The sequence below is a fragment of the Lutjanus erythropterus genome, chromosome 14 (genome assembly GCF_056507025.1).
Source record: "Lutjanus erythropterus isolate fLutEry1 chromosome 14, fLutEry1.hap2, whole genome shotgun sequence".
In the NCBI taxonomy this organism is placed as follows: Eukaryota; Metazoa; Chordata; class Actinopteri; order Lutjaniformes; family Lutjanidae; genus Lutjanus; species Lutjanus erythropterus.
This window is the reverse complement of record NC_139330.1, coordinates 24637699-24665341: the sequence shown is the minus strand read 5'-3', so window position 1 is coordinate 24665341 and position 27643 is coordinate 24637699. Positions and strand designations below refer to the sequence as shown.

The window sequence follows — 27643 nt, the reverse complement described above, 5'->3', positions numbered from 1 at the left end:
CCCTCCTTTTTACGTCTTTGCTTTTCTCATCTTTTTTTTCCCTCATCATTCTTCCCAGTCTGTCTGCACTTCCCCCCCCTCCTTCCCTCTCTTCCTCTTTCCTTCTCTCTTACTCCATCCCTCATAGCCCCAGGTCTGTCTTTCAATCGGTGAGGGATGTGGTGCTTTAGCCCAACTAGGACCACTTGCTATTAAAGGGACACTAGTTCACCACAAAATTAGAAATACACATTTTCCCCATGCCCTGTAGTGCTATTTATCCATCTAGATTGTTTTGGTGTGAGCTGCAGAGTTTTGGAGATGTCTGCCTTATCTTCATTTTAATGACACTAGATGGCACTTGGCTTGTGGTGCTCAAAGAGACAAAAAAATACATTTGAAAAACTCAACAGCCATGTGTCTTTCAACAAATCATGAACCGGTTACTTAAGATAATCCTCAGATCTTGTTGCAAGTAATTTCATGAAGGACCTACTTTCTTTCTAGTAGAAATGAAGAAGTTCGGTAGAATTTACTGCCAGAAAAAAAGTAGTTCCAGTAGATACTAACATAGAAAGAAAGTAGTTCCTACACGAAACTGCTCACAAAGTCTGTGGATTATCTTGAGTAACTAGGTCATGATGTCTGGAAAGAGACACTAGTGCTGAATTTTTCAAATGTATGTTTTTTGCTACCTTGAGCACCACTAGCTGAGTGCCATTATTCCCATTGTATTTGAAAAAGGGCAGACATCTCTACGGCTGACATTTCCAAAATTGAGCAGCTCATGCCAAAATAATGTAGATGCATAAATAGCACTACAAGCCAGAGGAAAAAATATATTTTTGATTTTAGGGTGAACTGTACTTTTAAAACTCATTCATGAACACTCTTGCTAGCCACCCTATAAATTTGTGTCTGCATGCTTATATGTTTTGTTGTTTTAAAAGTTTAATTCCCATACTTTGTTTTATATAGTACATATTTTTTGACATACCTCACTCCTGTCCAGATTTCTGTCCATCGTGGGTGGGAGTGCAGACCAGATCGGAAGTGCAGGTCTGCGTCAGTGTGTGGAGAGGAATGTTCAGAGCAGCAGTGTGGAGGAGCTGGCCAGGACAGTGGACACCACACCTGAGACCATCAAACTCATCATAGATGGCCTCACGCAGCCCCCTGGGTTTGACATACGACAAAGTAAGACCCCTGCCGCTCACAGTCACACTAAAATATCAGCTCGTTTTTTGACACACAGTAAACAAATAATCTCAAGACCAGACACAAAGAACAAGAATACAAAAAAAAAAAAAGGCATTAAATTATAAGAAGCAAAAATAGACCGTGTTCATTTATATAAACTCAGCATTTATGCATTTTTAAATGGTCAGATTTATTTATATGGTGCATTTCAAACGGCAGGCATAAACTCAGTGTGCTTCAAAATAAAAGCAAAGATGAATCGTTCATGACAAAAGCATAGAATTACATATTAGAAAGTATAATTCCAATGTTTATTAAAAATATATGACAAGATAAAATCATACCAGATATTATTATTATTATTATTATTATTATTATCATTATCATTATTATTATTACAAGGAGATGATGATGATGATAATAATAATAATAATAATAATAATAATAATAATGATAATTCTAAAAAAAACAAAAGCAAAAAAAAATCAACAACTCAAAACTGAAAAACTTTCAGTGTTTACATTCACATAAAATATCATCGCTAGCACATATCTGCAACCTAGCAGCCGCAGTAACCTCTCTTAGTCTCTCATCTTTCCTTCTTAATGTCCTTTATGGGTCCCTACTGACTGATTGAATGTTGAACTTGCATTTGTCCAGTTCTTTGACTGGTTTGCTAGTTAAAACGCACACTGACTTTTCTTGTGCCTTTATTATAATAGGCATGTCTTGGCAGTGTAACCTGATAGGATCTGACAGTGCTGTGGCTTCGTCCCTGTAGCCCAACAACACAAGCAGTGTGTTTCTGACAGGGTGTGATGGGTCCAGCAGACTATGTTGTTGGATAGAATATCTTTACAGACACACACACATACACAAAGACCTCTGCTTTTCTCCTTAATCTCATGCTGTTCAGGCACACATAAACATACCAATAAAATTATACACAGTCACAAACTTTTAGATTTTCAGCTGTTTTTCTGTAGCTCAAAAATCTTTGCTCAAGACGAATTTATGCCACTTCTCTGACTCAGTTTTTCTTTTCTTTTTCTTGTTTATATTATGAAATAAAAGGTTTCTAAAATAAAAGAGCAGTTAGCTCAAAGCCATTTGAAATTAAAACAAAAGTCAGAAACATCTACAGCTGGTGTATAGCTAGTTTTTATAATATACACCTACTGATTCTAGAACTGTAATTTTTAGGGGTACCAATATCTCAGTATTATTTTTCAATAATAATCGAAAATCAATTGAAATGAGCTTTCAGTTTCAAAAACTTGAAAAACAAAAATTAATCAAATCAATCAATCAAAATCAAAAACTCAGGTCAGGTTGAATCATGGATTTAGCAAATCGTCCCTAATAATTTTAAGAATGACAATGTCTGAAGAATAAATAAGCTGCCTTGTGCAAAATCTGTGCAAAAACTTTCTCCTCTCTCTGTGCTGGCTCGTACCACTACACTAAGTCCCCCCCACAAAACCCACAAGTTTGAATGGCAGCAAAAGGAGTCAATTGCCCTGCAAAAACAGCCAATACGAGCACCCTCTCTCTGAATGATGGTTGACCAAAGTCTCTTGTCATGGGGTAGGTTTTCTTATGTCTGAAACAGAGCCAAGAGGAGGTGCAGCTAGTTTTCTTTCAGGGAACTTTAATTACAATATACTGAGAGGTTATTATAGAATTTACCGAATAACTAAAAATAAATTGCCTACTCCAAGTTAAATGAGCCTTGTTCTACTTAAGAAATGTAGGACAAGGCGATTTGTCCTGTTGTCCTCATGTAAAATAAGAATTAAAGCGCAAAAAAGTCTTGTCTAGCAAATCAATGAACTTGGGTTTATTAAGTATTTCTATAACTAATTTTTAGAGTGGTCAGTTACAATACAAAATAATTTTGTGTACCTTATTACTAGGGTATCCTGTTTTTGTACAGTTTCATGTGGGGAACAGGTCTAGGCTGGATACCCAGTTAGTGCTGGCTTACTCCTCTCAAAATTAAGGAACGCAGCTTGAAGGTTCATTCTCAGGTTGGCCCTATTCGGTTGCAGCCCACTATGCTTGGCCTCCTAGCCAGTGCTCAGCTGAGTAAACAGATGGGCCAAGGCTACCGCATGAAATCAGTGCTGTGGGGAGGATAATTGGTCCGGACTATTTCCTGGGGCGCGAGCCTTCCTTGTTTGTGTTAATGCTACAGAAAGGAAAAAGATCTCTCATGAACGGGCCAAAGAGGAAATAGGGGTAAAATAGAATGCTGAGAAATGTGGAAGTATGCAGACACAAGCATTGGGTTGCTGCTCGAAATGTAATATGTGTTAGTCATTTCTGCCCTGCCCCTTGCTTTCCTGCTTCCCTCTTCCCCGTCTCTTCTCCCAAATATTTGTGCTAGCTGCTACATGTACCTGATCTTGTCACTTCCTTTTAGCCACCTCATCTTATTGATATTCTTTCTCTTTTTGCCATCCCCAGATTTTGGGCAGGCGGACTTTAAGCAGGGGATTGTGTCAATGAGTGATCTGCGGGTGGGTGCGGTGCTGACTGGCCGGGTGGACAACACAGCTCTGTTTGGGGCTTTTGTAGATATCGGTGTTGGCCGCTCGGGTCTCATCCACAAGAGCAAGATCACCCTGGACAAACTGCCTGTCAGTCAGCGGCGCCGCAGCCTGGCTCTGGGACCCGGGGAACGGGTGGAGGTCCGGGTCCTGAATGTGGAACCTGAAAGGGGACGGATTGGCCTGGATCTGATCAGGGTCCTGCAATAGAGTCAGTTAATTCCTTACTTAGACTGTAATTGTACTGTTTTATAACAGGAAATTCCATGCAGAGCTACCAAGATGCAATTTACTTTTTTCTCAATCAGTTCTTATATGCAGAGCTGGAATTTTAACAGGCAACCTGTTAAGTGTATTTATAGGGATGGCCCTTTATTTTGCTTTCATAATAACATGCATTCAACCAATGAGTAGGCGTTATTTATAGGGCTGGGTATCATTTAAAAAAATAACAGTGATAAAAAGATACCAGTGCCAGTATCAGTACTCTTAAAGTGATACTGATTAGTAAAGTACTTAATTTGATACATTTTTTTTCTACTTTATTCAATGCCTATCATCTGAATGGAAGGATTTCTGAAGTAATCCCTGTGTATTTTATGCATTTATTTTCATCACATGCTGCGGGCATGTAGGCCTTATAAAGCCATACTTTCGAACATTTTGGTGGCAACTCAGTACACTTAACTACCAACTCTGTCAAATACACTGCCTTCAACTTCAACATACCACAGACAGTGTGAGTTGAATAGCTGCAGCAGTAGTGGGACAATCACATGTTTCTTACAGTGACTGGCTGCAAGCAAAACCATACGAATATTCTTTTTTTTTTTCTGCATACAAAAAGGATCTCATGCAGGTATCGTTTGCTGTCAGCTGTTACAAGTCCAGTGAAATAAAATCAAACCAAAGTTCCTTACAGTTACATTAATGGCTGGAAGACTTTCTTTCCCCTGTGGTCATTTTATCAGACAGCCTTACTCTTAGCCTGTTTATGCTCAGTGGAAGTGGTACATTGCTTGGGATTGGAACACTAAACCTGATTGCCTGTTTCAGGATAGAAATATCCTTTTTTGTTTGTGGACTTCCTGGCTAGCACATGCCGCTGCGCCTCCTCTGCACACACTGCTGTTTACTGATCATTAGAGGAGACTCTGATGGGACGGTTTATTGAGATAGAACCCATAATTATTTGCACTTTAGCAGTCATGCAGATAGACTAATACTTGAGCTACTCTTGTTTGCTTTCTATAAATATAATAATTTAATATTATACACATTCAACTGTTAGGATATGTTTTGTTTTGTACTACTTTGAACAGTTTGTCATGATGCATCTTTGTATATTTGCCATTCAAAGCAGACTTTGTTCACTGTGTTTGTTGACACTTGAACAATTTGACTGAAGGACTCACCTTGTAATCACAGACACATTTGAAGTTGTAGAAACACTGGGCTCATCTGCAGGTGAAGTTTTGACATTAAAAATATTTCCAATATACATTGCACTCTGAATGTACATTTTTTCAGGACTTTACGGACTCAGCAGTGTGATCTGATTCACATCGGAGAGGAGGGGCACAGATGAGGATGGAAAAGAGGGCGGATGGCATGAAGGTTGGAGAAATATAGTCTCTGATGTGTTAAATGATGGAAAGAAGATACCAGTTTAAGAACAACTTTTTCTTTCAGACAACAGGAAAACGTGAAAAGACAGAATGAGTGGGCTGGATGAGGGGGGTTGGGCAGAGACGGGGATAGGAGGAGGGAGCGTTTCTATCTCCCAGACTGCAGTAAAGCCTGAAGGCTTTTTAGGCATGGTCCCAGACACAATTATCCCAGGACACACACACAAACACACACTAATCAGCTGCTTCAAAATTAATCCCAGACTCCCCATCCACATTATCTAATTTGTTTGTTTTTATGAAACTTGAATAAATAAAAAAAATACATAAAATATGGTTCTGAGAAAGCCTGAGGTCCCTTGTGCTAAACCTTATACTGAATACCTAATCACTGTTAGTGCTGCTGCTTCACTATCTGCCCTTGGGGGAACAAATAGAATATATTCTAGGCACACAAACACAAAGAGATGTTCGATCAAGATTAATCAGAAGTGGCAGTTTGCTTCATGATGATCTTAGAAAACAACACACATATACAGACTAGATTCAAATACTGTGTTTCATTGTCTGTCTCTTGCTCATTTTTCAAAAGGAATTCCATTTTGTAATCAAGGTGCCTTATTTTATTTGACATGAACTCCCTTTGTCATTTTGTTGTCTGTTGTTTGTTTTGATCTCAGATACCGTAGCTTGGCACCATCTCCTAATGTTTCCAGTGTTTTTGTCTTGGGGAACACGTGTATTCGTACAAGTAGACACAGCTTCCCTCAGCATCATTCCTGCTTTTCCCGCCTTTAATTTTCCTCCCTCTACTATAAACGTGAGCACACAGATGGGACAGGCAATCTGGCAGCCTGCTACTGCTGCCCCTTGGAGTTTTTGTCAAACACTGACCAGTAATGAGCCTGTGCTAAGAAGAAAAGCGACTGCGGGAGTAGTTGTGTAGTTCTCGGTTATCCTCAGCTGCACTGTTTCACAGCTGTTGTGTAATGGAGTGAGCTCAGGTGTGCCTACAGGTTTTGGTGAAATGTGAAGAAAATTGATGGTAAGCAAGTAATTAAATGAATTTTACACTCACGATAATGAAACATCTTGGCCGTTTGTTGTCTCACAAGTCCGAGGCTATTAAAAGTTAACCAAGAAAAATATCCCAAGTGGTCGTGCAGGGCTCCCTTTCATCATCTTTTGTTCAAGATCCAGCCATGGAGACATAGGTGGATACAAAATCAGCTTAACTTTTTCCACACAGTAGCAGAGAGAATGGTTCTCACAGCTAGTAAATGCATCCTGCTAAGCGAACATTGAGTAGAGAATAGCTTTCTCTGTTGATCTCTGATTTCTCAGACCACCTGTCAAAAAAAAACATGAGTAGAAGTCTAAAGCACTGCGAACAACCCCTAAAGGCAACAGCGCTTATTACAGCCAACAATACAAGTAAGTTCTGGACAAGCAAACACCGCACGGATGATTTTGCTATCTGAAGTAAAGAGGAAAAAAGTTTTCCTTGAGATTCATGGAAAAGGAAAAACCATAGGGGCAGTAGAATTAAGAAAATCTCTCAGATTATAGGGGTGTAAAAAAATATCAGTAGACTTTAGTATTGCGATATTATTTGTTGTGATACTGTATTGTTTCTCAAGAGCACTGTCATATTATGATACATAAAAAGATGCGTGGCAATGGTTCATTTTGTGTTGTGTTAAAATCACTGCTAATTGCATAAAAAAAGTAAACTTTTTAAAAAAGATTTTATGCATATGGTAACAGTTTTCCTAAAATTAGATCAACAGACTCAAAAGTATTCCGCTTACTTACATTATTGCGCATAGCACAATATCATATTGCCAGATTCTTGCCAATAGACAGCCCTATCACATGGAGCAGATGTAACAAAGTTAAGTTGCAGTCAGTGTTGGCAAATACTAATGCTGTCATATGTCTGCTTTAGTATTAGCTACAGTTATACCATAGTGTACTACACTATTATATTCACTTTTTTCTTTAGGCAGTGCATACATGTTTGAGTATTAACAACAGGTGCTCATGACAAACAGCGATATAAGTCTGACTTCCACTGAATGTTGGATGTACTTATGTGTCTAAACCCCGGGTCTTCAACAGGAGGTCCACAGAGTTACCACAGGAGGGCCACCAAATTTTTGTTTGATCATTTTTGAAGGGCTTTTTAGTAAAGATAAAACGGCCTATTGGTTACGACTGCCGTGTGCACTCATATGAGATAGCTAACCTACTAAGTTATCTTTAACAGTAAAGCTAGCTACATATTATTGAAACATAGTGGCCAATTACTGTATTACTGTATTATTGTCCCAAATACAGATGCAATGGATCATTTTGTAATTTCACAAGTAAGAGATATACCCCTCATGTCAGTAAAGTGCTGAGAACAAGGCTGATGCAGGTCACATTAGCCATACTACAAGTGCCACGGGTAAACGCAAGTGAGAGACCAGAAATTCTTATATGTAGTAGGAGGTCCTCCCTCTCTCTCCATGGGCTGAAAAATGTTGAAGACCTCTTGTACTATCTAATTTTCTGTGTGCATTTTTACATGAAGTAACTCTACAGCTACAGTAGCAATAAAGTAAACAGGTTTTCTAAGTTTAGAGTACCTGCTGTCTAAAGTGGGGGAGCATTACACCTCTGGTCAGTTATGTGTCTCCTTTGCTCAGGCGGCTGTGCTGTGAGCACTCTCTTCTTCTTTCTTTTGTGTTGTTCCGTGGCTGTGATTGCCACAGTGTGATTGCAATGGTTAAGGCTGGTTTCTCCTTCCAGCAAAAAATAACTCCAGGTTAGCGGTGTGACCACTGACATCAATATGGTCTCCCTCTGGCTACAGATGTAAGTTTTGTGAGAAAAACTATTCTCTGTGGTCTATGCACATTTTTGCCCACAGTATTACCAAAGATTGTACTCACATGTTGACTGACAACATCTGGTGACAGGCTCAAATTGGCATTTTCACTTTGCTGAAACCAACTGTTTAGCAAACTTTGCTCCCTGTAGCTTCCATGAATTGTGGCCTTGCAGAACAGTAAGCTGCGACCAACTCAACTATTGACTTGTGTGTACTTCTAACACATATCCAGCTGGCAGTGCAAATTAGTGGTTGACCCACATGTTTTTTTTCAGTTGCTGATTGGAATATTTAGAGAGCAGGGCAGCCAATGGTCAATATATAATGCTGATATCCAAACAAAGAAAAATTATGTATAATTCCACTTTTTTATGCACATTAAAATCTAATATGTAAGGCATAACATACGGTGAGGAGGTCATTATTGTGAAATAAACCCTTACAGTGTGATGCAGGGTCCTGAAGGGGTTTATTTCAAAATAACGGCCTGCTCACTGGACATTACCCCACTTATTACATGGTTACTTACCAAAATAAACCAATAAATTAACACAAAATAACAGTCCTTGAGTATTTAACAAAGCCACGAAATAAACATGGATGTCTTAGCTTGTAACATGTTGTTATAGATAACATTTTTATTAATTAATGGAATAGAACAATATACCTTGTTATTCTGTTGAATTCAGAATGTAACTGGTATTTAAGGGAGAGCGGCGTGTGACATCATTCAACAGCATTATTCTTTAAATGATAACATAATATATATTTAACGCTAGACAGTAACCGTAATCACTGAAGTAATTTTAAGTACTCTTTTAAAGTAAATCTCTGTTTTGTCAAACAAAAGCAGACGTTTGAAGATGTGACCAGAGGCCTCTGCAGTATTGTGATAGCTAATTTGAGAAAAAAAAAATTAGAGCTGGAATGATTAATTGACTAATCGATTAGTTGTCAACTGTTGAATTAATCACCAACTTTTTTTTTCTGCTTTCTTTATTCCTCCTACTCCTTATGACAGTAAACTGAACATATTTGGGTTTTGGACAAAAGAAGACATTTGAGGACATCATCTTGGTCTTTGGCAAGTACTGACCAACATTTTTCACCCCTCTCTGACCAATAGACCAAACAACTGATAAATGACTTGAGAAAATAATCAACAGATTAGGCAACAATGAAAATAATGGCTCATTCCAGCCCTAAAATATTTACCAGATTAATTGATAATGACACTTCATATATGAGCACATTAGTGGTGAAATCCAAAGAGAAGGGTTTTAATGCAAGAAAACAAAACATAAATTTGTCACAAAAAAAACCCCAAAACTCTGAGGTATTCTTATTTTCCAGTGTCAGGTGACACTCTGAAAAGTTCCAGATAGGCAGAGGGTGAGAAAGACTTTGACTTTTGGCATCACTGGTGAAAAACAGGAGTAAAGAGAGGAGAGATGGATGAATGGAGGTAGAGCAGAGAGAGGGATGGAATGAGACAGGAAATGAAAGGCTTTCTCCGGTTTCACTCCCCGTGACCTCATCAGTGTGATCATGGGTTTTATGAGCTTTCCCTCTCGACGCCCACACACCACCTCACACGTGCCAGGACACACACACTCGCACACACACTTCAGGCCGTATATTTCATTCACTGGCTCGGAGACAAACACACAGTACATGTGTTTTTGTCTCTCTGCCTGTTCCTTTTCTCACACTCTCTCTGTCAGCCTTTCACATACTTCATCACACACCAGGACGCTCAAAAAAGCCGACACTCACTTAGAGCCACCGGGACACGAACTGACAGAGACAAGAAAATTTGTCTACAGTACTGATTGCATTAGCCTTTGCAGGGAAAGTATGAGACTGTGTAATAAAATAAAACCATTTAACTAAGCAAAGCTGATAAACTATAAAGCTGTAGCATTTACATATCCACAGCATTAGCTCTCCAAGCACACAAACTCACATTATAACAATACAGGTATTCCTGAGGGAAGCTGATGTGGCTTTTTGCATTACACCCCACCAACAGAGCTTATAAAGGCTTCCCCAGTGAAGGGAAAGATAAATGGCTATGAATGAGCAAGCATCTGATTAGTAGCAGTTAGTAAAATTTCCTTGGGGAGAGAGGCAGCTCCTGTCCTTCAAAGCACCTCCAGTGTATGTTTCCCCTCCTTTCTTTCCTCCAGGTCATCTCTTGTGCTGACATTCATTTCCCAACTCTTTGCTAAACATTTTTAAAAAAAAAAAACTACTACTACCACGTCACAATTCCCAGTCTCCAACAGCTTTGCCACTTATCTCCACAAAGTGGGTAATACCTTAAGACTGCCTGTTTGCTTTAATCTGTATTACGTCCTCTTGCATGTCGAGTGGAAAAGCAGAGACCGGGAACCAGAGGATGGGGTAATGTCAAGAGAAAAGTTCCCTCAGTGATTCCTGCCTGGGTAAATATTTTCATAGGTGCCAGGTGTTCACCATCCATCCTCCACACTCTCATTACACAGGGTGTAGGAAATTGTATTTTGGTCAATCTTGTAGAGCCCTTTACATACAGTAGATACACACAGCAAAAGAACAAAATAACAGATCAATCACGAAACCTGCATTTTTAACAGCTGGTTTTATAATTTTATAATAGATTGACTATTAAATTAATATATCTTTTTAACAAATTTAACTCTTTTGTTAAATGATAAATTGGTTTGAGATTTTTTTAAGAGAAGCATCCCTCCCTCTGATTACCTTCTTAAATGTGACTATTTTCTAATTTTTCTTTACTCCTTTATAGCAGTAAACTAAATATATTTGGGTTAAAAGAAAAACATTTGAGGATGTCACTTTTGGCTTTGGGAAACAGTGATTGAAATATTTTTTATACACTAAGCAACTGATAATAATGTGTAAAGAGGGAGCATTTGGGGCACATTCTACAGAAAGAGGTATATCATATCACATTTAACATTTTTAGCAGCTCAGTTATGTGTCACTTTAAGCTAATATACTTATGTTGATTGAAGAAAAGTCCACCACTTCACACTACAGACAAACATACACTATGCTGAATAGTAAGTTAAAAACACAGATATACATGGCTCCCTCCGGAGTAGCACGGTATGATCTGTTCAGGGACAACAAGGCCTCTTCCTGTTCCCGGGTCACGACCGTGCTTGGTGGCGTATAGTGATTGACAGCTGAGTGTTTGGGTTAGGCTGCCACCTCTGGGGATTTACCATAGACAAGGTCTTTAAACACATTCAGTATAGGACACTGGCACTCTCACAGACTTACAGTATAGTGTCAAAGCACACACAGCCACACAAACACATACACACAGTGTGCAGGCATACCCTCTCCGTCCTCGCCACTGACACACATACACACAGAGAGAGTGTATGTGTATATCTCGTCGACATATCTCATGTTCATCCCACAGGGAAACCAGCCTGAGACCATAGCAACATTGTGTCAGGGGAGGAAGGAAGTGGGAGCTTAGGGGGAATTCACTTACACTTAGAAACAGTTAAGTTATGGAATATTCCAAAAAATGTCTTCTGTTTTTCTCTGTTTCCTTTGGATTTCCCCCTTTTTTATGGGAAGCTGGGTGAAAAAGAATGATTATTTTAATTACAGCCATGTACTGTATAGCTCACTGTTGTATTTTTACTATGGACAGCCAAGAGGCCATGAAAATAACTGATCATCTGGCCCTTAGGATAATGTGAAACTGAGCGCTGCCTTCATTGTAGTCTCCTTCCAGATGAACGTTTTCTCAAAACAAACTTAAGATCTCTAATTACATAATTCAGCAGCTGGTGACTGAGCTGACTCCCCAGAAAATGCTCACATTTATTGAACTTTACATTTGTCAGAATGTATGGAAACTTCATGAAGATTGATCACATTGGCTCTTCTGGACAGTGGAAAGCTCTTATTGAAAATAACATGGACAGACATTTAGCTTTGTCTATCCAGAACAAGTGTTTTTTTTCCATCTCACCTGTGATTTCAGTAAATAATTTAAATGAAATAGCTTCATGTAGTTAAAGTTTTAGCTAAATACATTTTATCCACTTAAATATATATTTGAACCTGTATATTTAAATGTGTTTATGGTACATGTACGTAAGGAATATGTAACATTTCCATATTAAAATGTCTAAAAGCACAATACCTGTTATATATTTTGTTGATTTGTGTACTTCCATGATCCCAGATGTTGCCAACAATGGTGAAATCCAGATGAAAAATGTAATTTCTTCAAAGTTACAGTGCATTTCCTATTGGCTGCTAATTGCTAGAAAAAATCAGCAATGTAAGTGGAAGTTTAATATTATGATTTCTGCCTTAGTCTTGTCAGCTACTTCTCAGCATCATCAAACTATGTCTTTTGTTGTTGTTTTAATGCAAGAGAGACCTTAAGTAGCGACAGTTGCATATTGTGCATTTAACTGCATAAGATCAGTATGAACCACTGTAAAACCCATGGCCACTGGTGAATGATGCCTTTCCTGAAATGATGTGTGATGTTGCTTTTATACCAGCTAGTTCAAGGTGACAGTTTTTGCAGTATTCTGATGTTATCAATTTTATACTTAAAACAAGAATTTTAATTTCTTTAATTTTACTTGTGGATCACCTGAGGCATTTTTATTTTCCCACCTGTAGTAGTTTAAGTAGAATGACACGTCAAAATAGATACATAATCCAATGACATTGTTCATCAGTGAAAATGTTCTGACTGATATATGATTGACTTCTGAATTAGGCACATGAAAGATTCATATTGTACCCTGCAAATTATGTGTGTGTGTCTGTGTGTGTGTGTGTGGATGGACGAGGAGCCGCTAACCTAATGCTGCTACTCCGCTAATTCATTCTTTGAGGCAATTTCAGTGAAACATTTCAAAATCATTGAGGGAATTTATCTCCTGAGAATTTATTCGTGTGCCTGTGGTGGTAAAAAAATGTTAACGTTTAAGAAAAAACAACCATTCTCCTCTGGTATTTTTACGATAATGATGTTGCTGTAAAATAGTAACCATTAGCACTTCAGACCAGTCAAGCTGTGACTGTTAGCACAGCTGCTACTGTATGAGGAGCCAAGTAACATCTCTAGCCCGTATAGACCCCTCAGGGCTAAGACGGGGTAAGCTAGCTGTTGTTTGTTTAGCTGTGTGTTTCAGCAAGCCATTAATACTGAGGCCTAATAGTTCTGTCAGTAGCATTAACACACATGGGAGCAATTTCCTTGACACAGATTACACATGGATTTAGGCTACTAAAGTAGTGCTTCCTGAACATGGATTTAACCTGGAGTTAAAATCTTAAGGGTGTGGTGCACCTTTTAGGGAACACAGATAATAAACCGAGTGAAAGTGATGTTGCAAATTCCCAGGAGCTTCATTTTAAATGCACCTGTTAGAAGACTAAACACTTTAGGAGGGATCTGAATAATACTTGATGGCAAATCAAAGCCATTTACACACCTGTAATTAATTCAAATGCATGTTCCCATTACATTTGACTTAATTATGGGTTAAGCAGAAGATTATGATTGTAGTCCATGGTAAACAAAGTGAATTGTGATAGAAAACATGAACAGTTATTATTTATCAAAATTATTAATTATAAATAATTAATCTCAGTTCACAGAGGCACCAGTCCTACACCATTTACACAGTACATGCAGTGTAGCTGATTTTGACATTTATTATCCCATCAGCCTATTTTTTGTGTATGTTCATGACTGTATGGTGAAGGACTGCTGTGAGTCACAATTTTTGAACAACCTTAGTTTTTTTAATGCCTCCACACCAACAGCTGTGGCCACAGGCGTTATGCTTTTAGGTCATCCCATTCTTGTGAACACGATATCTCAAGAACTGCTTCAAGGAATTTCTTCAAATGCACAAATGGCCACATGAACTCAATTATGAACTGATTAGATTTTGGTGGTCAAAGGTCAATGATTACTGTAACCTCACAACACGTTTCTGGTCATAACTCAAGAATTCTAATTCTGACAAATTTTCACACAGATGTCTAATATGATACTAGCAGTGCTGAAGAGTACTGCTTACATGTCACTAGTTACATGTAATTAAATTACATAATAAATGTAATTGTAATTTGTACATCACAGTTAATAATCAAATTATTGCTGATTACAAACGGGGTACACACAGATACTCTTTTCAGGTTGCCTGGATGAGATCTGCACTCTACTGAGTGTACTCTTTGAGTTACCCTTGGTTATTAAGATCATAATGCTGTTCTTCTGGTCCTGCATGTTCCTCAAAGGATGCTTGAAATGATATTTCACAGATACAGTACAGCACCACCACCTTGCTGGCTGGAGAAACGTCAGGTAATTTTACAAATAATCTTCCTTTTAAAACTTATCATTGCATATTTTGGGAAGGGGCTTGTCCAGGGTGCTGAGTCAAACTGCTGCAGCCCTGAGTCAGAATGGGACACATTTTCTTGTATGATTATTTCCCCAATCTACTATTGATTTCTCTGTTTTTACCTGCCCAGGTACCGTGAAATGAGCCGTTTTCATCTAGTTTACAGTTTGACACCTCTGAATCCATCCCTCCATATTGCAGCACAACACGTAACACTCCCTCGCTCGCGAGGCTGTAAGTGCGCCAACAGTGCAGATATGTATTGTTATCTGCTGAGAGATATTTGGCGTGCCCACAGCAGCTGGATTTCATAGGACATTTTGTAAACCCCCACAGGTCTCTGTAGCAAAGCAGAATTCAACACAGTGGGCAGCACACTCAAAAATAGCGGTACATGAGGAGCACATTTTCACACCAAAAAGCACATTTGTCACAGATGTGCTATAATAGGTAAAATATTGTATCTTGTGAGATGAAATGCTTTTTGTTCGCCATACAGGCATAAAAATTTATTTTGGCAAGTAGCACAGAAGGAAAGCCAGGAGGGGCAGCAACTATTACTTTTACTGTCAGTCAATTGTTCAATTATTTTCTCGATTAATTGATTAGTTGTTTGGTCCATTAAGTGTCAGAAAACTGGGAAAATTGTCATCAATGTTTCCCAAAGCACAAGATGTGACCTACAGTGTCTTGTTTTGTCCACAATCCAAAGTTATTCAGAGAAGTGTAAAGAAACCAGATAATAATCACATTTAAGAAGCTGGAATCAGAGAAATTTGACTTATACTAATAGTTGACAAATAATCAATTATTGCATCAATCAATGCAGCTTTAGTTTTTACTGACACAAGCCCCTAAAAGACATTCAACATATGGGACAAGCAATCAAAAATATGAGTTTTGTAGCTTCTATGTGCTATACAGAAATCCCTGAACAGTCCAGGGTAGATGAGGTGGGTAGTTATTCTGGGGGTCATAATTCAAAAAGGTTGAGAACCAGTGCTGTAGAACAAAACATGGCAATCCTTTAAGCTTTTGTTTATCACAGACCTTATTTCAGACAAATAAGTAAACAAGGGGACAAGGGAACCATAAGTGCTCTGCCAACTCATTTCTGGGTTTTAGGACTCATTCCTGCAGCATTGACTCTATTGGTCATTTTGAAAGGAGAAAAGGTTAGATGCAAGTGCATAATTGTCCTTCTAAAGGAAAAATGATCAGGGTACAAAAATTGACTTGCATAAAGAATACTGTATTGTACTTGTACATGTAGCTCAATAACAGGCTGTTCCAAAAGGTACAATCCAGTTACCTATTTTTTGAGAGTGCATGAGCCGCCCTCCTACCACACAGAAAGAGGCATCAGCAAAAAGAATATTCCACAAAGAGTTTGTTTAGCTGTTTGCCCCTGAGGCTATTTCCAGTTGCTTTTGTTTATTTTTCCCCCTTTTGGTTCCTGTGTAATGGTGGAGAAATATTGAACAATTTGTTTTCCCTCAGAGGAAAAATAGTGTTGTTGAATGAACCCAGAAAGAGGAGCTATGCAGATGGATTTTCTTTTAAGTCTTTTTTTTTTTTCAAGTAAATATTGAAATGTATACTATATAGTTCACCAAGGAGGAATGAGATGAGACTATTTTCAGAAGCCCGGCTCAGATTGCTCTTGGTAAATAAAATCACTAGCCTGCCATCTTCTTGAGCAATTCTTCTGCCTCCCACAGTGTTTCCCAACCAGGCGTGTCCAAGAATATGATACAGTTGTTCACGAGGCAAATACTGTCTGGCCATTTGGCTTGTGTGATACACCAAAACTTCTTTGTTAGTCAAGTCTCAACTTATAGTGTTTACAATCTCTCTAAAGGAAAAAAAAACACTTAATGTTCTCAGTAGGCAGACATAAACAACTTCAGATTACTTTTGGTCATTTATACTGGAAGGCTGAGTCTCATCTTTTACCGTACTGGCATTTCCACTGCAGTTGACCAGTTCAGGAAAATGTTTCCAGCCTGAGAGAGCACATTCATGATGGAGAGCCAGTTAGAGTGTATTGTAGGGTTAGAAAAAATACAGGATAACCTTGAGGTGCTTCAATTTGTAGAAGCCCTAAAGTCGGTCCAGATACTGGACGGCCTTCAAACCTGCACACATTCTCTTGTCTTGCCTTCTGCTTTTTCATCGCGAAGCTGAAGGAGCAGCACAGATATTATATCCATCATGTCATATCATATCATCTAGAAGTAAATCCAGCTCGACTTTATTTTAATCTGTATTTTCTATAAGAGTTCTTCTGTGTATGTTTATTGGGTTGGAACTTGATTGAAATATATGAACATGCTTAAAGAGTTTTTTGAATCATTAAGGAGGTAAAGGACCAGATGGTTTGCTTTTTTGCCCATATATTCTAGGAAAACTGAAAATGATGAGACGGTACAGTACAGTAGACATAGTACTACACAGAGAGTACAGTGATCTGAATTAGAGCCTGACCAATACTGGATTTTTGGGGCCTATGCCAATACTGACCTTAGTAAAACAAATCGATATTAATATATTGGCAGATCTAACATATGCAACATAGATGTAAACATTTTTTTTTTTGCCATGATACTTATGTTGAATATTTTACAGTGTAACAATGAACTTTGTTGTCCAAAACACTGTCACTGAAGTCACTGAAACAGTAAACTTGTGCTTTTAATGATTATAAACATAGAAAACTTGTAGAAAATAGATCAAATATACATACATTTTGAGCTATAAACCTTAAAAAAAGAATAACAATCTTCATTGTATTCTGGTAATATCAACCCATATATCTGTCAGGCTCCAGTATAAATCCTAGTGCTGCAATATATTGTCCAGCTCTAATTCACACCAGCAATTATCATCCAAACCTGCTGCAGTCATTTGGTGATGCAAATGACTGAAATTTGCAACCTTGTTGTAGTTTGCCAGCCATAGATGCTGCCACCTGCTGACATAGCCAAAAAATTGGAAAAATAGAGGCCAATAAATAAATGAAAAAATAAAAGCAGTGTCGGGTGTCAATTTAAACAGTTATAGGAAAACAGGTCTAGGTAGATTTATTTAATAATTGATTATAGGTAACAGCTTTTGTTGGATACTATACAGTTACAAGGGTTTTTATCCTTGTTCATACATATTGAAGTTATTTTTTCTTATATATGTGAGACTTTTTGCTTTCTCCAAAACAAATTTCTTGTTCATTGAAACCCCATTTTCAACATTACCAGCCGTGTTCTGTTTTCTATGGTCAGCCAGTAACAACATGAATCTTGTGTAGGCAAAGCAGACTTACAGTCTGATTTTTCAGTTTAGTTCCAATATAAATCTTGCCATGGAAAGTATGTCAATTCTGCTTTTTGTCTTTAATTGATTTATTGTGCCTCTTTGGCAGATAAAAAATGGCTACAGAATCAGGAAAGGAAAAGAACGCCCCCCAGCTCACTCACATGTGGATTCATTCCAGTGAAACCTGAGAAGGTAATTAAACATAATGAAGATCTATGCAGAACCAAATAGCCTGTGAGGGCTGGAGAGAGAGCCAGGAAGAGTCTGAGCCAGTCAGAGAGAGAGAGAGAGAGGTGTAGGTTCAGGAATTGTCTTGTTAGGGTGTGTGTGTGTGTCCACCTCACCTGCCTGTGGAAAAACCCAATGGTTTGGTGTGGTTTCCTGGGAATACACTTCCTCTCTGTTCCATCTGTTCCACCACACGTCACCCAATCAATCGCTAACCTGATACTCATGCCGTTCTGCCAGCCAGCCAATCATAGGAGCCATCGGTGGTCATGTGGTACTCCAGAGACAGTTGGCAGCCCATTTGTAATGTACAGTTAACTGTATAATGATATTTCTACTCCACTGGAAAACCACTAGAGTTTCTCTGTGTGTGTGTGTGTGTAATGATCAGTCGACTCCTGCATTCTTCAGGATTGCTCTGATGTTCTTTGACAGTTCACAGAATGTGTGTTATGTGAGTATATGTGTGTGTATGTTTGCACAAAACTTATATCACATTGCATTTCTGTCTGCATACTGTAGATGCACCCTAATTCAAAGTTGCCTGTAGTTGTAATACTATATTGTCAGACAGTATTAGCATATTAGGTGGAATCTGGTTTTGCATCCAGCTTTAGTCATCAGCCAATGGCACTAATGTCTATTTCTGCTGGATTGCACTAAAAATGACCTTTATAAGAGCTGTGCTTTAGTGCAGATGCTTAAAAACAGAAATCTTAACATATGAGTCATCTCAATTCAACCACGCTTCATGGGTTTGTTGGCTCTTTCTTTCTGTCCCACTCGCACATGTACCAGTTGTTGGTTCCAGATCTATTTGCATAAACAGTATCAGAATCTCACATCTGAGCCTTTTTAATCAAGACTTGTTGTAACTGACTGTTGTTTCACCCACCATTTCCAAAGCAAACAAGCTGTGATTGCAGTGGAGGAGCGTGAGCCGTTGTTAATGGTTTTCTAACAGTCTCAGTGACAGTTCTCAGGCTGCCACTGTGGACGGCTGTGGTGTTCTTTAAAGAGCAGAACCACGTAACATGGCCAATGTGGAGGAGAAGAGACAGATGGATACAGAAGACAAAGTAAGCAAGAGAGGGCGCTAAAATAGGGGAAATGGGGCAGCAAGTGAAGAGCAGGAGAAACTAGGAATATATGGTGAGATGAGAGGACAGGGAGTTCTCATAGTCTCTTTGCTTGGCTCACAATGAAGAGAGCCAACAAGCAGGAGAACAAAACATTACACAAAACACATGTTACTTAATCACACCCTCAAATATGACTTTGTTTTGCAAAGTAGTCCATATTATACCTCCTTTCAGCAGCTGAGAAAAGCCCTCCCACCCCCCCAAATGGGGAGGCAACTGATAAAAAAACAATGAAAAATGAAATTTTGGTGAATGATATCAATAAGAGTATTGATGAGGTATCACTGTTGATAGACAGCATCAGTATCAATATCAGTATTAATAAAAATCTGAGCAATACCCATCCCTGTTTATTACAGTCTGCTATCAATCCCACAATAAATGTGTGACATTTTATATGCAACAGATACAGTCATGTGACACTTCACCTGTCAGAGTTGATGAAAAATGACAAAACGTGTCTATTATCACCTTTTACTGCTCTCTATAAACTACTGAACACCTACTGTGATATATAGGGACAAGTGAGTGGCTGAATGAGATGTGATTTTGGGCATAGCTGTGGTTCTGCTTTCCAAAGTAATCAAACATCACACATCAGCAAAATTTGCTGTTCAAGTTTTCTGATACTGTTGAAGGTTTATTTCCATCTGTAATGTTTAAGGTTGCCACAATTTCAATATTTAATAGAAAATCGATCAAAATGAGCTTTCAGTTGAATAATTTTTATGAAAGGCACAATCTGCGATTCTTCTTTCTTTAGCATCTGGTCCAAAGAAAAAAAACAACAACATGTGTAGCCTACCTGCCATTATATCAGACCTGATACCATATAGACTTCTGTTTAAATAGGAATTTGAAAATGTAAATGACACTTGTCAGGGCAATCAAATCGTGATCTTAAAATCAAAAGTCAAATTGAATTGTAGATTTTTTGGATTGGCCTCCATCTTAAGGTTTGATCATTTGACAAATGCACAGTGCTGTTCTAATTTCATTATATAAACTCATTATTTACCTGTGAATTTTGCTCAAATTGTATGTTAAGAAATGAGGGATTAGGCTTTTAAGCCTCTGTGATGTGACTGTACACTAATCCTGGTCAGCAGGACAGTTTCGCATGTTTGGGCTACCTTCGAAATCTGTTGCTAATGGAAGCATATTGTCACTGTGCTTCAAACTGTCGAGCGTCTGCCAGATAAACACCTCTTTATGAACACTTTCAATATTGGCACTTCAGCTCAGAAGCCACTGGTTTGCGGGACATGTTGAGTACATTTCAGACGAGTATCAACCAACTCTCCTCAGACATGAAAATGATTGTTTAGACAGGCATTGAAATGACTCTATTTTAGTGTGCATGTGTGAGGACATGGGGGAAATAGATTTTCTCGCACCAGTGGTATTTATGATGGGTGAGTAAAGAGGCGAGAGAGAGGGAGAGAGGGTTGAAAAGAGAGTGATGAATGAGAAGCAGTTTTAGTCATCACGCTCTATCTCCTGAGCCTCTTTGTGTGCTGCGGTCGGTTCATCTAGAGCCAAGTGGGGATGAGGAGGTGGTGTGTGTGTCTGCGTGCATGCATGGATGTCTGTTGGTTTTTGCAAGTGCTTCTGGCAATGTGCTTCTTTCTGTGTGTGAGCCTGTGTGTGTGTGTGTGTGTGTGTGTGTGTGTGTGTGTGTGTGTGTGTGTGTCTGCCTGCGTGTGCTTGTGTGGTATTGCTGACGGAGAACAGCTTAGAGAGGGCAGGCCAGACGTGTAAATGCTGCCAGGATCCTGCACACACACACACACACACACACACACACACACACGCACACACACGCACACTTGAACAGGAACCATCATTATTAATTCTTTAGTGAGAGGCCATCCTGATGTGGGGCCAATTTAGACCTACCACTACACATAAATCTATCCCAGAAGTCTCTGCTTCTGTCTGGCCAGCTGGCAGGTAGCGTTGGAGGCGTTGGAATGAAGAGAGAAATCCATCCAGTTAGCTCTCCTCGTCTCCCATTTGTGCTGGCCTGCAGAGAGAGGGTTCCCAGTTTCTCCCTCTCTTTCATTTATGATAGCTGACACTATTATTTAGTGACGGACAGTGACTTAACAACAGTGACTTGGACAGAACATGCCTCTTCTTGTTGGTGCATGCAATCAAACCTTTTATCAGTTGAAGATTTCTTTATACAGGTGTGTGTATGTATACACACGGTATATACAGTAGACGTTGTGCATATTTCGGGTGACACACATACACAACACTTTAAGTAAAAGAAAAGTACATGATATTCAAACCTTTGTCCCTTTCTTTTTTCTTTGCAACTTTGGCCACCGTTTCTGTCAGTTTAAGATAACATCGCTCTCACAAAGATAACCGTTGAGGTCTGGGAACACAACAACATTGGTGCAGTCAAATGGAGCAAGAAACACAAGTTATTATAATAAGACTGGCTACAAACAAGCTACTAGTTTTACCAGATTATCTAGCCCATTTTGTTTGGAAGTAAAAGTGAGTGAACCGATAATATTGGTTATAATTCCCCACTGCATAGGAAAACTGTGTGCACACAATTGTGCACAAAGCATGGTATGTTTAAAGTTGAACCGGGGCGTGTCTATGTGAATTCTGATGAATGTATCCAATCAAAAGTTTGCAAAATAATTTTACAGTTTTCCACCATTTTCTCTTCCAAACACTGTAATTTTCTCTTCCTAAGTTTGGCTAACCTGGAGGTTAACTTGTATATGTGCCTGCCTGCTTGGGTTTGTTGTCACACCACATTTACGGATCTCAGCAGCTGACTTGGTGAGTACAATGTTATTGTTCTGCCTTTGTGCCGCTGACAGCTGGGGCCAGAGATATAAGTTTTTGGGCTGTCAGTCTGTCTTTCTGTCCATCTCGGTCTTGTGAACAGCTTGACTGAATTTCTTCAAAGTTGGTACAAATGTCCACTTGGACTGAAGGATGAACTGATTAGAAGTTGGTGGTCAAAGGTCACTGTGAGCTCACAAAACATGTTTAGGCCATATTTCAAGAATTCTAATTTTGACAAAATTTCACAATAACATAAAATGATGATGTGATGACATTTTATATTCATAAGGTCAAAGGTCAGTTTCACTATGACATCATAATGTCTCACAGAAAATCACTTGAAGCTCTCCATCAGTCCTAAGTGAAGACAGCATGTTTCTCATTGGAGGTTATTCACTGGAATTAGACATGCCAATATAGTGATAACCTCTGTCAAAAAATGCACTTAAGACCTTTCATCAAATCCCTGGAAGTCTTCACCACAAGTATTATATGTGTCTGGACTTATCCTTTAATAGAGGGCAATTAGAGAACATCTCTTCCACGCAGGTGAGGTTTAAGTTTCGATTAGTTTTCATGGCAAGTCTACATCTATATATTTTAGACACAGTGGAAGAAATAGAATTAACAAAATACAGGCAGTGCAAGAGGCAGACTGTGTGTAACAGACAGACATGTTTCAGATGCAAACACGCTCACAGGCAGTGCCTCCATAAGATAATGATAATGAAACTGGCAGCAACGGTGAGATGTAGTGAGTCAAAACTGACTCAAAGTATACTGTATGGCAGTCATTGGCAGTGCACACAGCTTGGTGAAAAATCATTTTGAGTAAATGATCTGTAGGAATCTAATTTGTTGTAGCAGCTTCTCTGATTGATAGATAACACACAAGACTGCTTGTAAGTTGAAAAACAGTGATCAGTATGATCTGAAGGGAGTGTTGAAGATAATATATGAAAATATGAAAAGAAGCTGATATGATTTTAAATAGTTTCTCATATGGGCGCTGCTCCAGTGCGGAGAACATATAGATATTTATAGAATTAGAAAAGACTTAATCTTTCTTGATTTGATACAACCCTTCGTTACCAACATTACAAACAGGTGCACCAGCGAAGAAAAGTTGTAAACATATAAGTCAAGTGGGTTGGTATGCATCCATTTTTAAGAAATGAGCAAAAATAAATTTTCTCTTCCTTAGTTACAACCACAAGAAACACTTTCCTCTTAATGCAGAAATAAAAAAAAATTAGGGAATGTAAAATTTCATTCAGCACCTGCTGAGCTGAAGAATTATAAAGTCTCTTTAAGAATGAGACTGTTAAAGACTGTATGAGTGTGTGTGTGTGCATTTGCAGCCCTGGCTCACTGCCTTCCTGTTGTAGAACTCAGTATCCTGGATTGAGGCAATATGTTTATCTTCCTTAGAACTTGCCAGGGGCAAAACAGTATCATCATCACACACACACACATTTGTATAGACTCTATAATTCTCCAACTAATTATGTTGGTAGTGGAGTAAAAGTGAGCTCAAACTTGGCTTGTGTGAGTCATGATGGATAGTGTGCTCAGTATGCTGGAGTAGAGTTCATAATATTTACCCAGATACCGCAGGAAATGAATGGCTTGAAGTACGGCAGTTTCATTTTACACATTTTTCAGACCTCATTTTTTGGCACTTTCATTTAAATGGCTGAGAACATTATCCCTGTCTCCTTTTGTTTTATTTTCTCATAGCTCATTCTATGCCTCCCTCCGGCCTCCACTCTACGTATTTTTACCAGAGTGCCAAGACACACCGATTGGCTTGAAGAAAGTGACACACAGACGGTCACCGCCTTCTCTCTCTTTTTCACACATACACACAAACATCCAGTGCAGAACCTTTCCACATATACAGATACCGCTACTGATGTAAATACCCAGATTAAGGCAATTGTTTGACTAAGGGGGTTTTGGTGGTTGGTCTAATTCTTCCAAACTAATTTTTTTGTTTAAACGGCTTGGCAGCTGGAAGCTGGACCATTCAGTGGACTTTAGGGAGTGCATTTTAAGCATTGCAGAGCTAAAATGAATTATGACTATACAATGTTGGTGTATTTTTACTGAAACAGAAAACCAGTTTTGGAGAAGTGGGACGACTTTTCCAAGTAAGGTGTGGGAAGGAGAGCACTGTCCACAATGAAACTGTCAATTTGCGGTGCAAAAAAAGTTTTCATAACTTGTTGTTTAATATCTATCAGTTAAATGTGGTAGGTAACATGTGGCAACATCCTAGTCACCACAAAATAAAATGAGGAAAGTGGGAGAGGCTCTTATCATTTGCATTTGGAGACATTTTTCAAAGACACTGCTTTTTTGTCTGGGTCCCTCTCTGACCTTGATGTAACAGAATCAAAACACAGAAAGAAAATAGATTAAGTACACAGTATGAGACTAGACACTGCGGTTTACTGTAACAACAGTGGCAGACTTATGATCGGAATTTACACTAATTTAGCAACAGTAGGTGTTTAATTCCACAGAAAAATAAACAAAAGCAGGTTTCTCATTTCTAGCTGATGACCATGGATTTTGTTGGTTAAAATGATGACATCCACCAGCAGATTTCATTGGTGTGGCATGCTAATGTGAGCTAATGCTAATGCTTAAACTCCTGACTTAGCTGACTTTTTAATGTTTCCTTCTCACACATTTTAAAAGGAGAACCTCTCAAAATGTTCTGAAATATGTTAATTAATGGCTGCATACATGCTATAGGTTAACTTTAATGTTAAAAGACTGAGGCTTAAGCTACATCCTAGCAAGCATTGAATAATGAAATATGGCATGTATATGTATATGATAGATAACAGAAACACCCTCATTAAAAGGACATGTAGGGATTAGATTGTGAAGTGTGATGGACCTTGAAACGGTCACCCAGCCAGACCAGCTGGACTGCGAGCAATCCCAGTGAGAAAGCCGGCTTAGACCTAAGTAGTGCTGGGTACCGACATGCCAACATGGCACCAATTTTCATACGACCAATACCTGCTGGACCAAATCACAACACAATTTATGGTGCCTCATTTCAGTGCCACAGCTGTATGACACATGGGACATGCCTGTGCCATCCTAGGAAAAAATATTGTGCATGGGACACAGTTGTAAGCGGAGCCATGGTCCTGGAAAGGGGGGAGCACAGATATGAAACACTAGATGAGGCGTGTCATAATGACTTGCCATTTATATCTATGATGAGGAGACCACTGATGATGATGACAGCAGTCTTTCCTCGGGTTAGAAAATATAGCCTGATAATATTCATCAAAAGACTTGCTGAAGTTTGAAGCAGGAATTTTTATTTATTTTGCTGTTGGTAGTACTATAACTGTTACATAGTGTTAATTTATTGTAGTTGGGTTAGGTTTCATTCATCATGTGAAATTGTTATTGTTATTGTTATTATTGTTATTTAACACAAGTTAGTTGGAGGTAATGTTACTGCAGCTAATAAGCTAGCATTAGTTAGCCAGACCTGCTATCATTTGCAGTTTACATTAGAGCAGATAAAGACAAAGGTTCTTGTGTTGTATGTTTTTGAAAGACTACACAAAAGACGCCACAGTCCAAAGTCATGAGACACTGCGTATGGCCCGCAGTTCCTAGTTACAGCTGGTAATCTATGATTACACAGTTGCTGTTTGGAGGCGGAGGTTAGCGCAGGGTCAATTGAGCTACAGTCACTCATATTTTATGCTTAATACATGTAAGATAATCTAGTTACCGTGTCTTCAAGACAACTGAGATAATTGCAGTTCTACCTTATTGTGATTTTGATCAAATTATCAGATAGACTGTAAATGGGTTTATTAACAGTTGGGTGCGTACTAGTGGAGGCATGAGGTGGTACGACCGATGCTTTAGCCCCTCGAGGCTGTGAGATTTTACACTGCCTCTCTCTGCTTGGCTTTTTCACCTGGGAAAGGAAGCTTCACTGTAATAGAAACCCCACTACCTCAGGCACTGTACACACACATTAAGATGCACACACCTCTGGCCCTCTCGGCTTTGTGCCTGGCTGGGTGGGGGATGTCATTTTGAGTTGATCTTTCGTTATTTCTGTTTTTGTGCGTGTGATTTTGTGTTACACTATGTGTGCACATAATTGTGTGTCTATTTGTATACCCTTTTAATACACTAAACATGTGCAGGTCTGTTTTTGTGTATTTGAGTACTGTGTATTTCTCACTCTATATTTCTGTATGTTTTAGCATATGTATATGTATATATTAATATGTCCAGTTGTGTCTTTGTGAAACTTTAGCAAAACATTTGTGTGTATGAGCAGTGTTAGCCTTAAGGTGCATCGCGAGAAAATGAGAGAGAGGAGGCGAAGGCAGGAGATGAATGAGGGGGGTTGAGATGGAAACCTGAGATGGTCAGACCTCACCTGGAGGCGGAGCTGGCTGCCTCGGGGCCATGAGCTGTCACTCACGGCAGGACTAAGCGTGTTGTTCCCAGGACCTTTAGCTCAGGTGAGACAGAAGACGAGTGCGAGAGGGAAATAGTAAGAGAAACAAAGTTATGTTTTTTAACACATACCGTCCTGATACTCGATCTTACATCTGCTATCATCTGTCACATTTTAACGTTCCTCTGAGTCATCTATATGTTCATTCACTGTGTACTTTAATTAATGTCTGACATACATCTCTTTTACTGGCAGTTTTTTTTTTTTTTTGGGGGGGGGGGGGGGGGGGTGGGGTCGAGAAGTATTTCTGGGACAAGTGAAGTTTTTTAAATTATTACCTGCTTTGCTGTCATTGTTTAAAAATAGTTAAACAGTGTAGTGGAAGAATACACAAATTTACACATTTGCATGAAAGCTCATCGGTCATTTGTGTATGATGACATGTGTTGTCTTGTGTGGGGATTCCAAGAACTGTCAGTTTTCCCGCTTGTGTGGGTGGTTATCTCACTGTGGGTTCTGATCAGATTACCGGTGCCTGTGTAGATTATTTGTATATTTGCATGTTCTTTTCATACATTAATTTATTTATACTTTCATTTCTGTATTTATCCTAATGTGTTTAATTTCATGTACGCAGTTATCATCATTTGTGCTGCCTTCTACACTACACCACACCACACATCTTGGAGGTGTGGATTCTAACGAATTTTTGAACTGAATGGCATTCGGGTGAGTGTGCGTATATCACTCACCGTCCCTTTACAGTATTTTGTTCGGGCTCCAGTTACAATGGCCCTCTGCCTCACGCTCACTGTCGTCACAGCAGCGAAACCCGACGCCCACGCTCTGGGTGTTTGTTTCACATGTTTATTTTCTCAGGAGAGTCGCATCCTCCCCTCCATCCTTCCACCTCCTTCCGTCTTTTATTGTCTGCTGTATAGAGCTGCAGAGATGAGAGGGGCGAAACAGGGATCAACATATAAAAAATGCATGTGTGCATGCTTGTGTGAATACACATGGTATGTGTGTAGATGTGGT

At 39.0% G+C, this 27643-nt stretch overlaps 1 protein-coding gene across 1 annotated transcript in view; it reads left to right on the top strand.

The window, feature by feature from the left end:
• srbd1 (S1 RNA binding domain 1) overlaps positions 1-4035 on the top strand; it is a 64825-nt gene extending 60790 nt beyond the window's left edge. The window contains exons 19-20 of the mRNA XM_084736380.1: positions 992-1176; positions 3649-4035. Of these exons, the coding sequence (XP_084592506.1) occupies positions 992-1176; positions 3649-3941 (478 nt within the window). The 3' untranslated portion in view covers positions 3942-4035. The remainder of the gene's footprint in view (positions 1-991; positions 1177-3648) is intronic.
• Positions 4036-27643: the final 23608 nt, after the last annotated feature.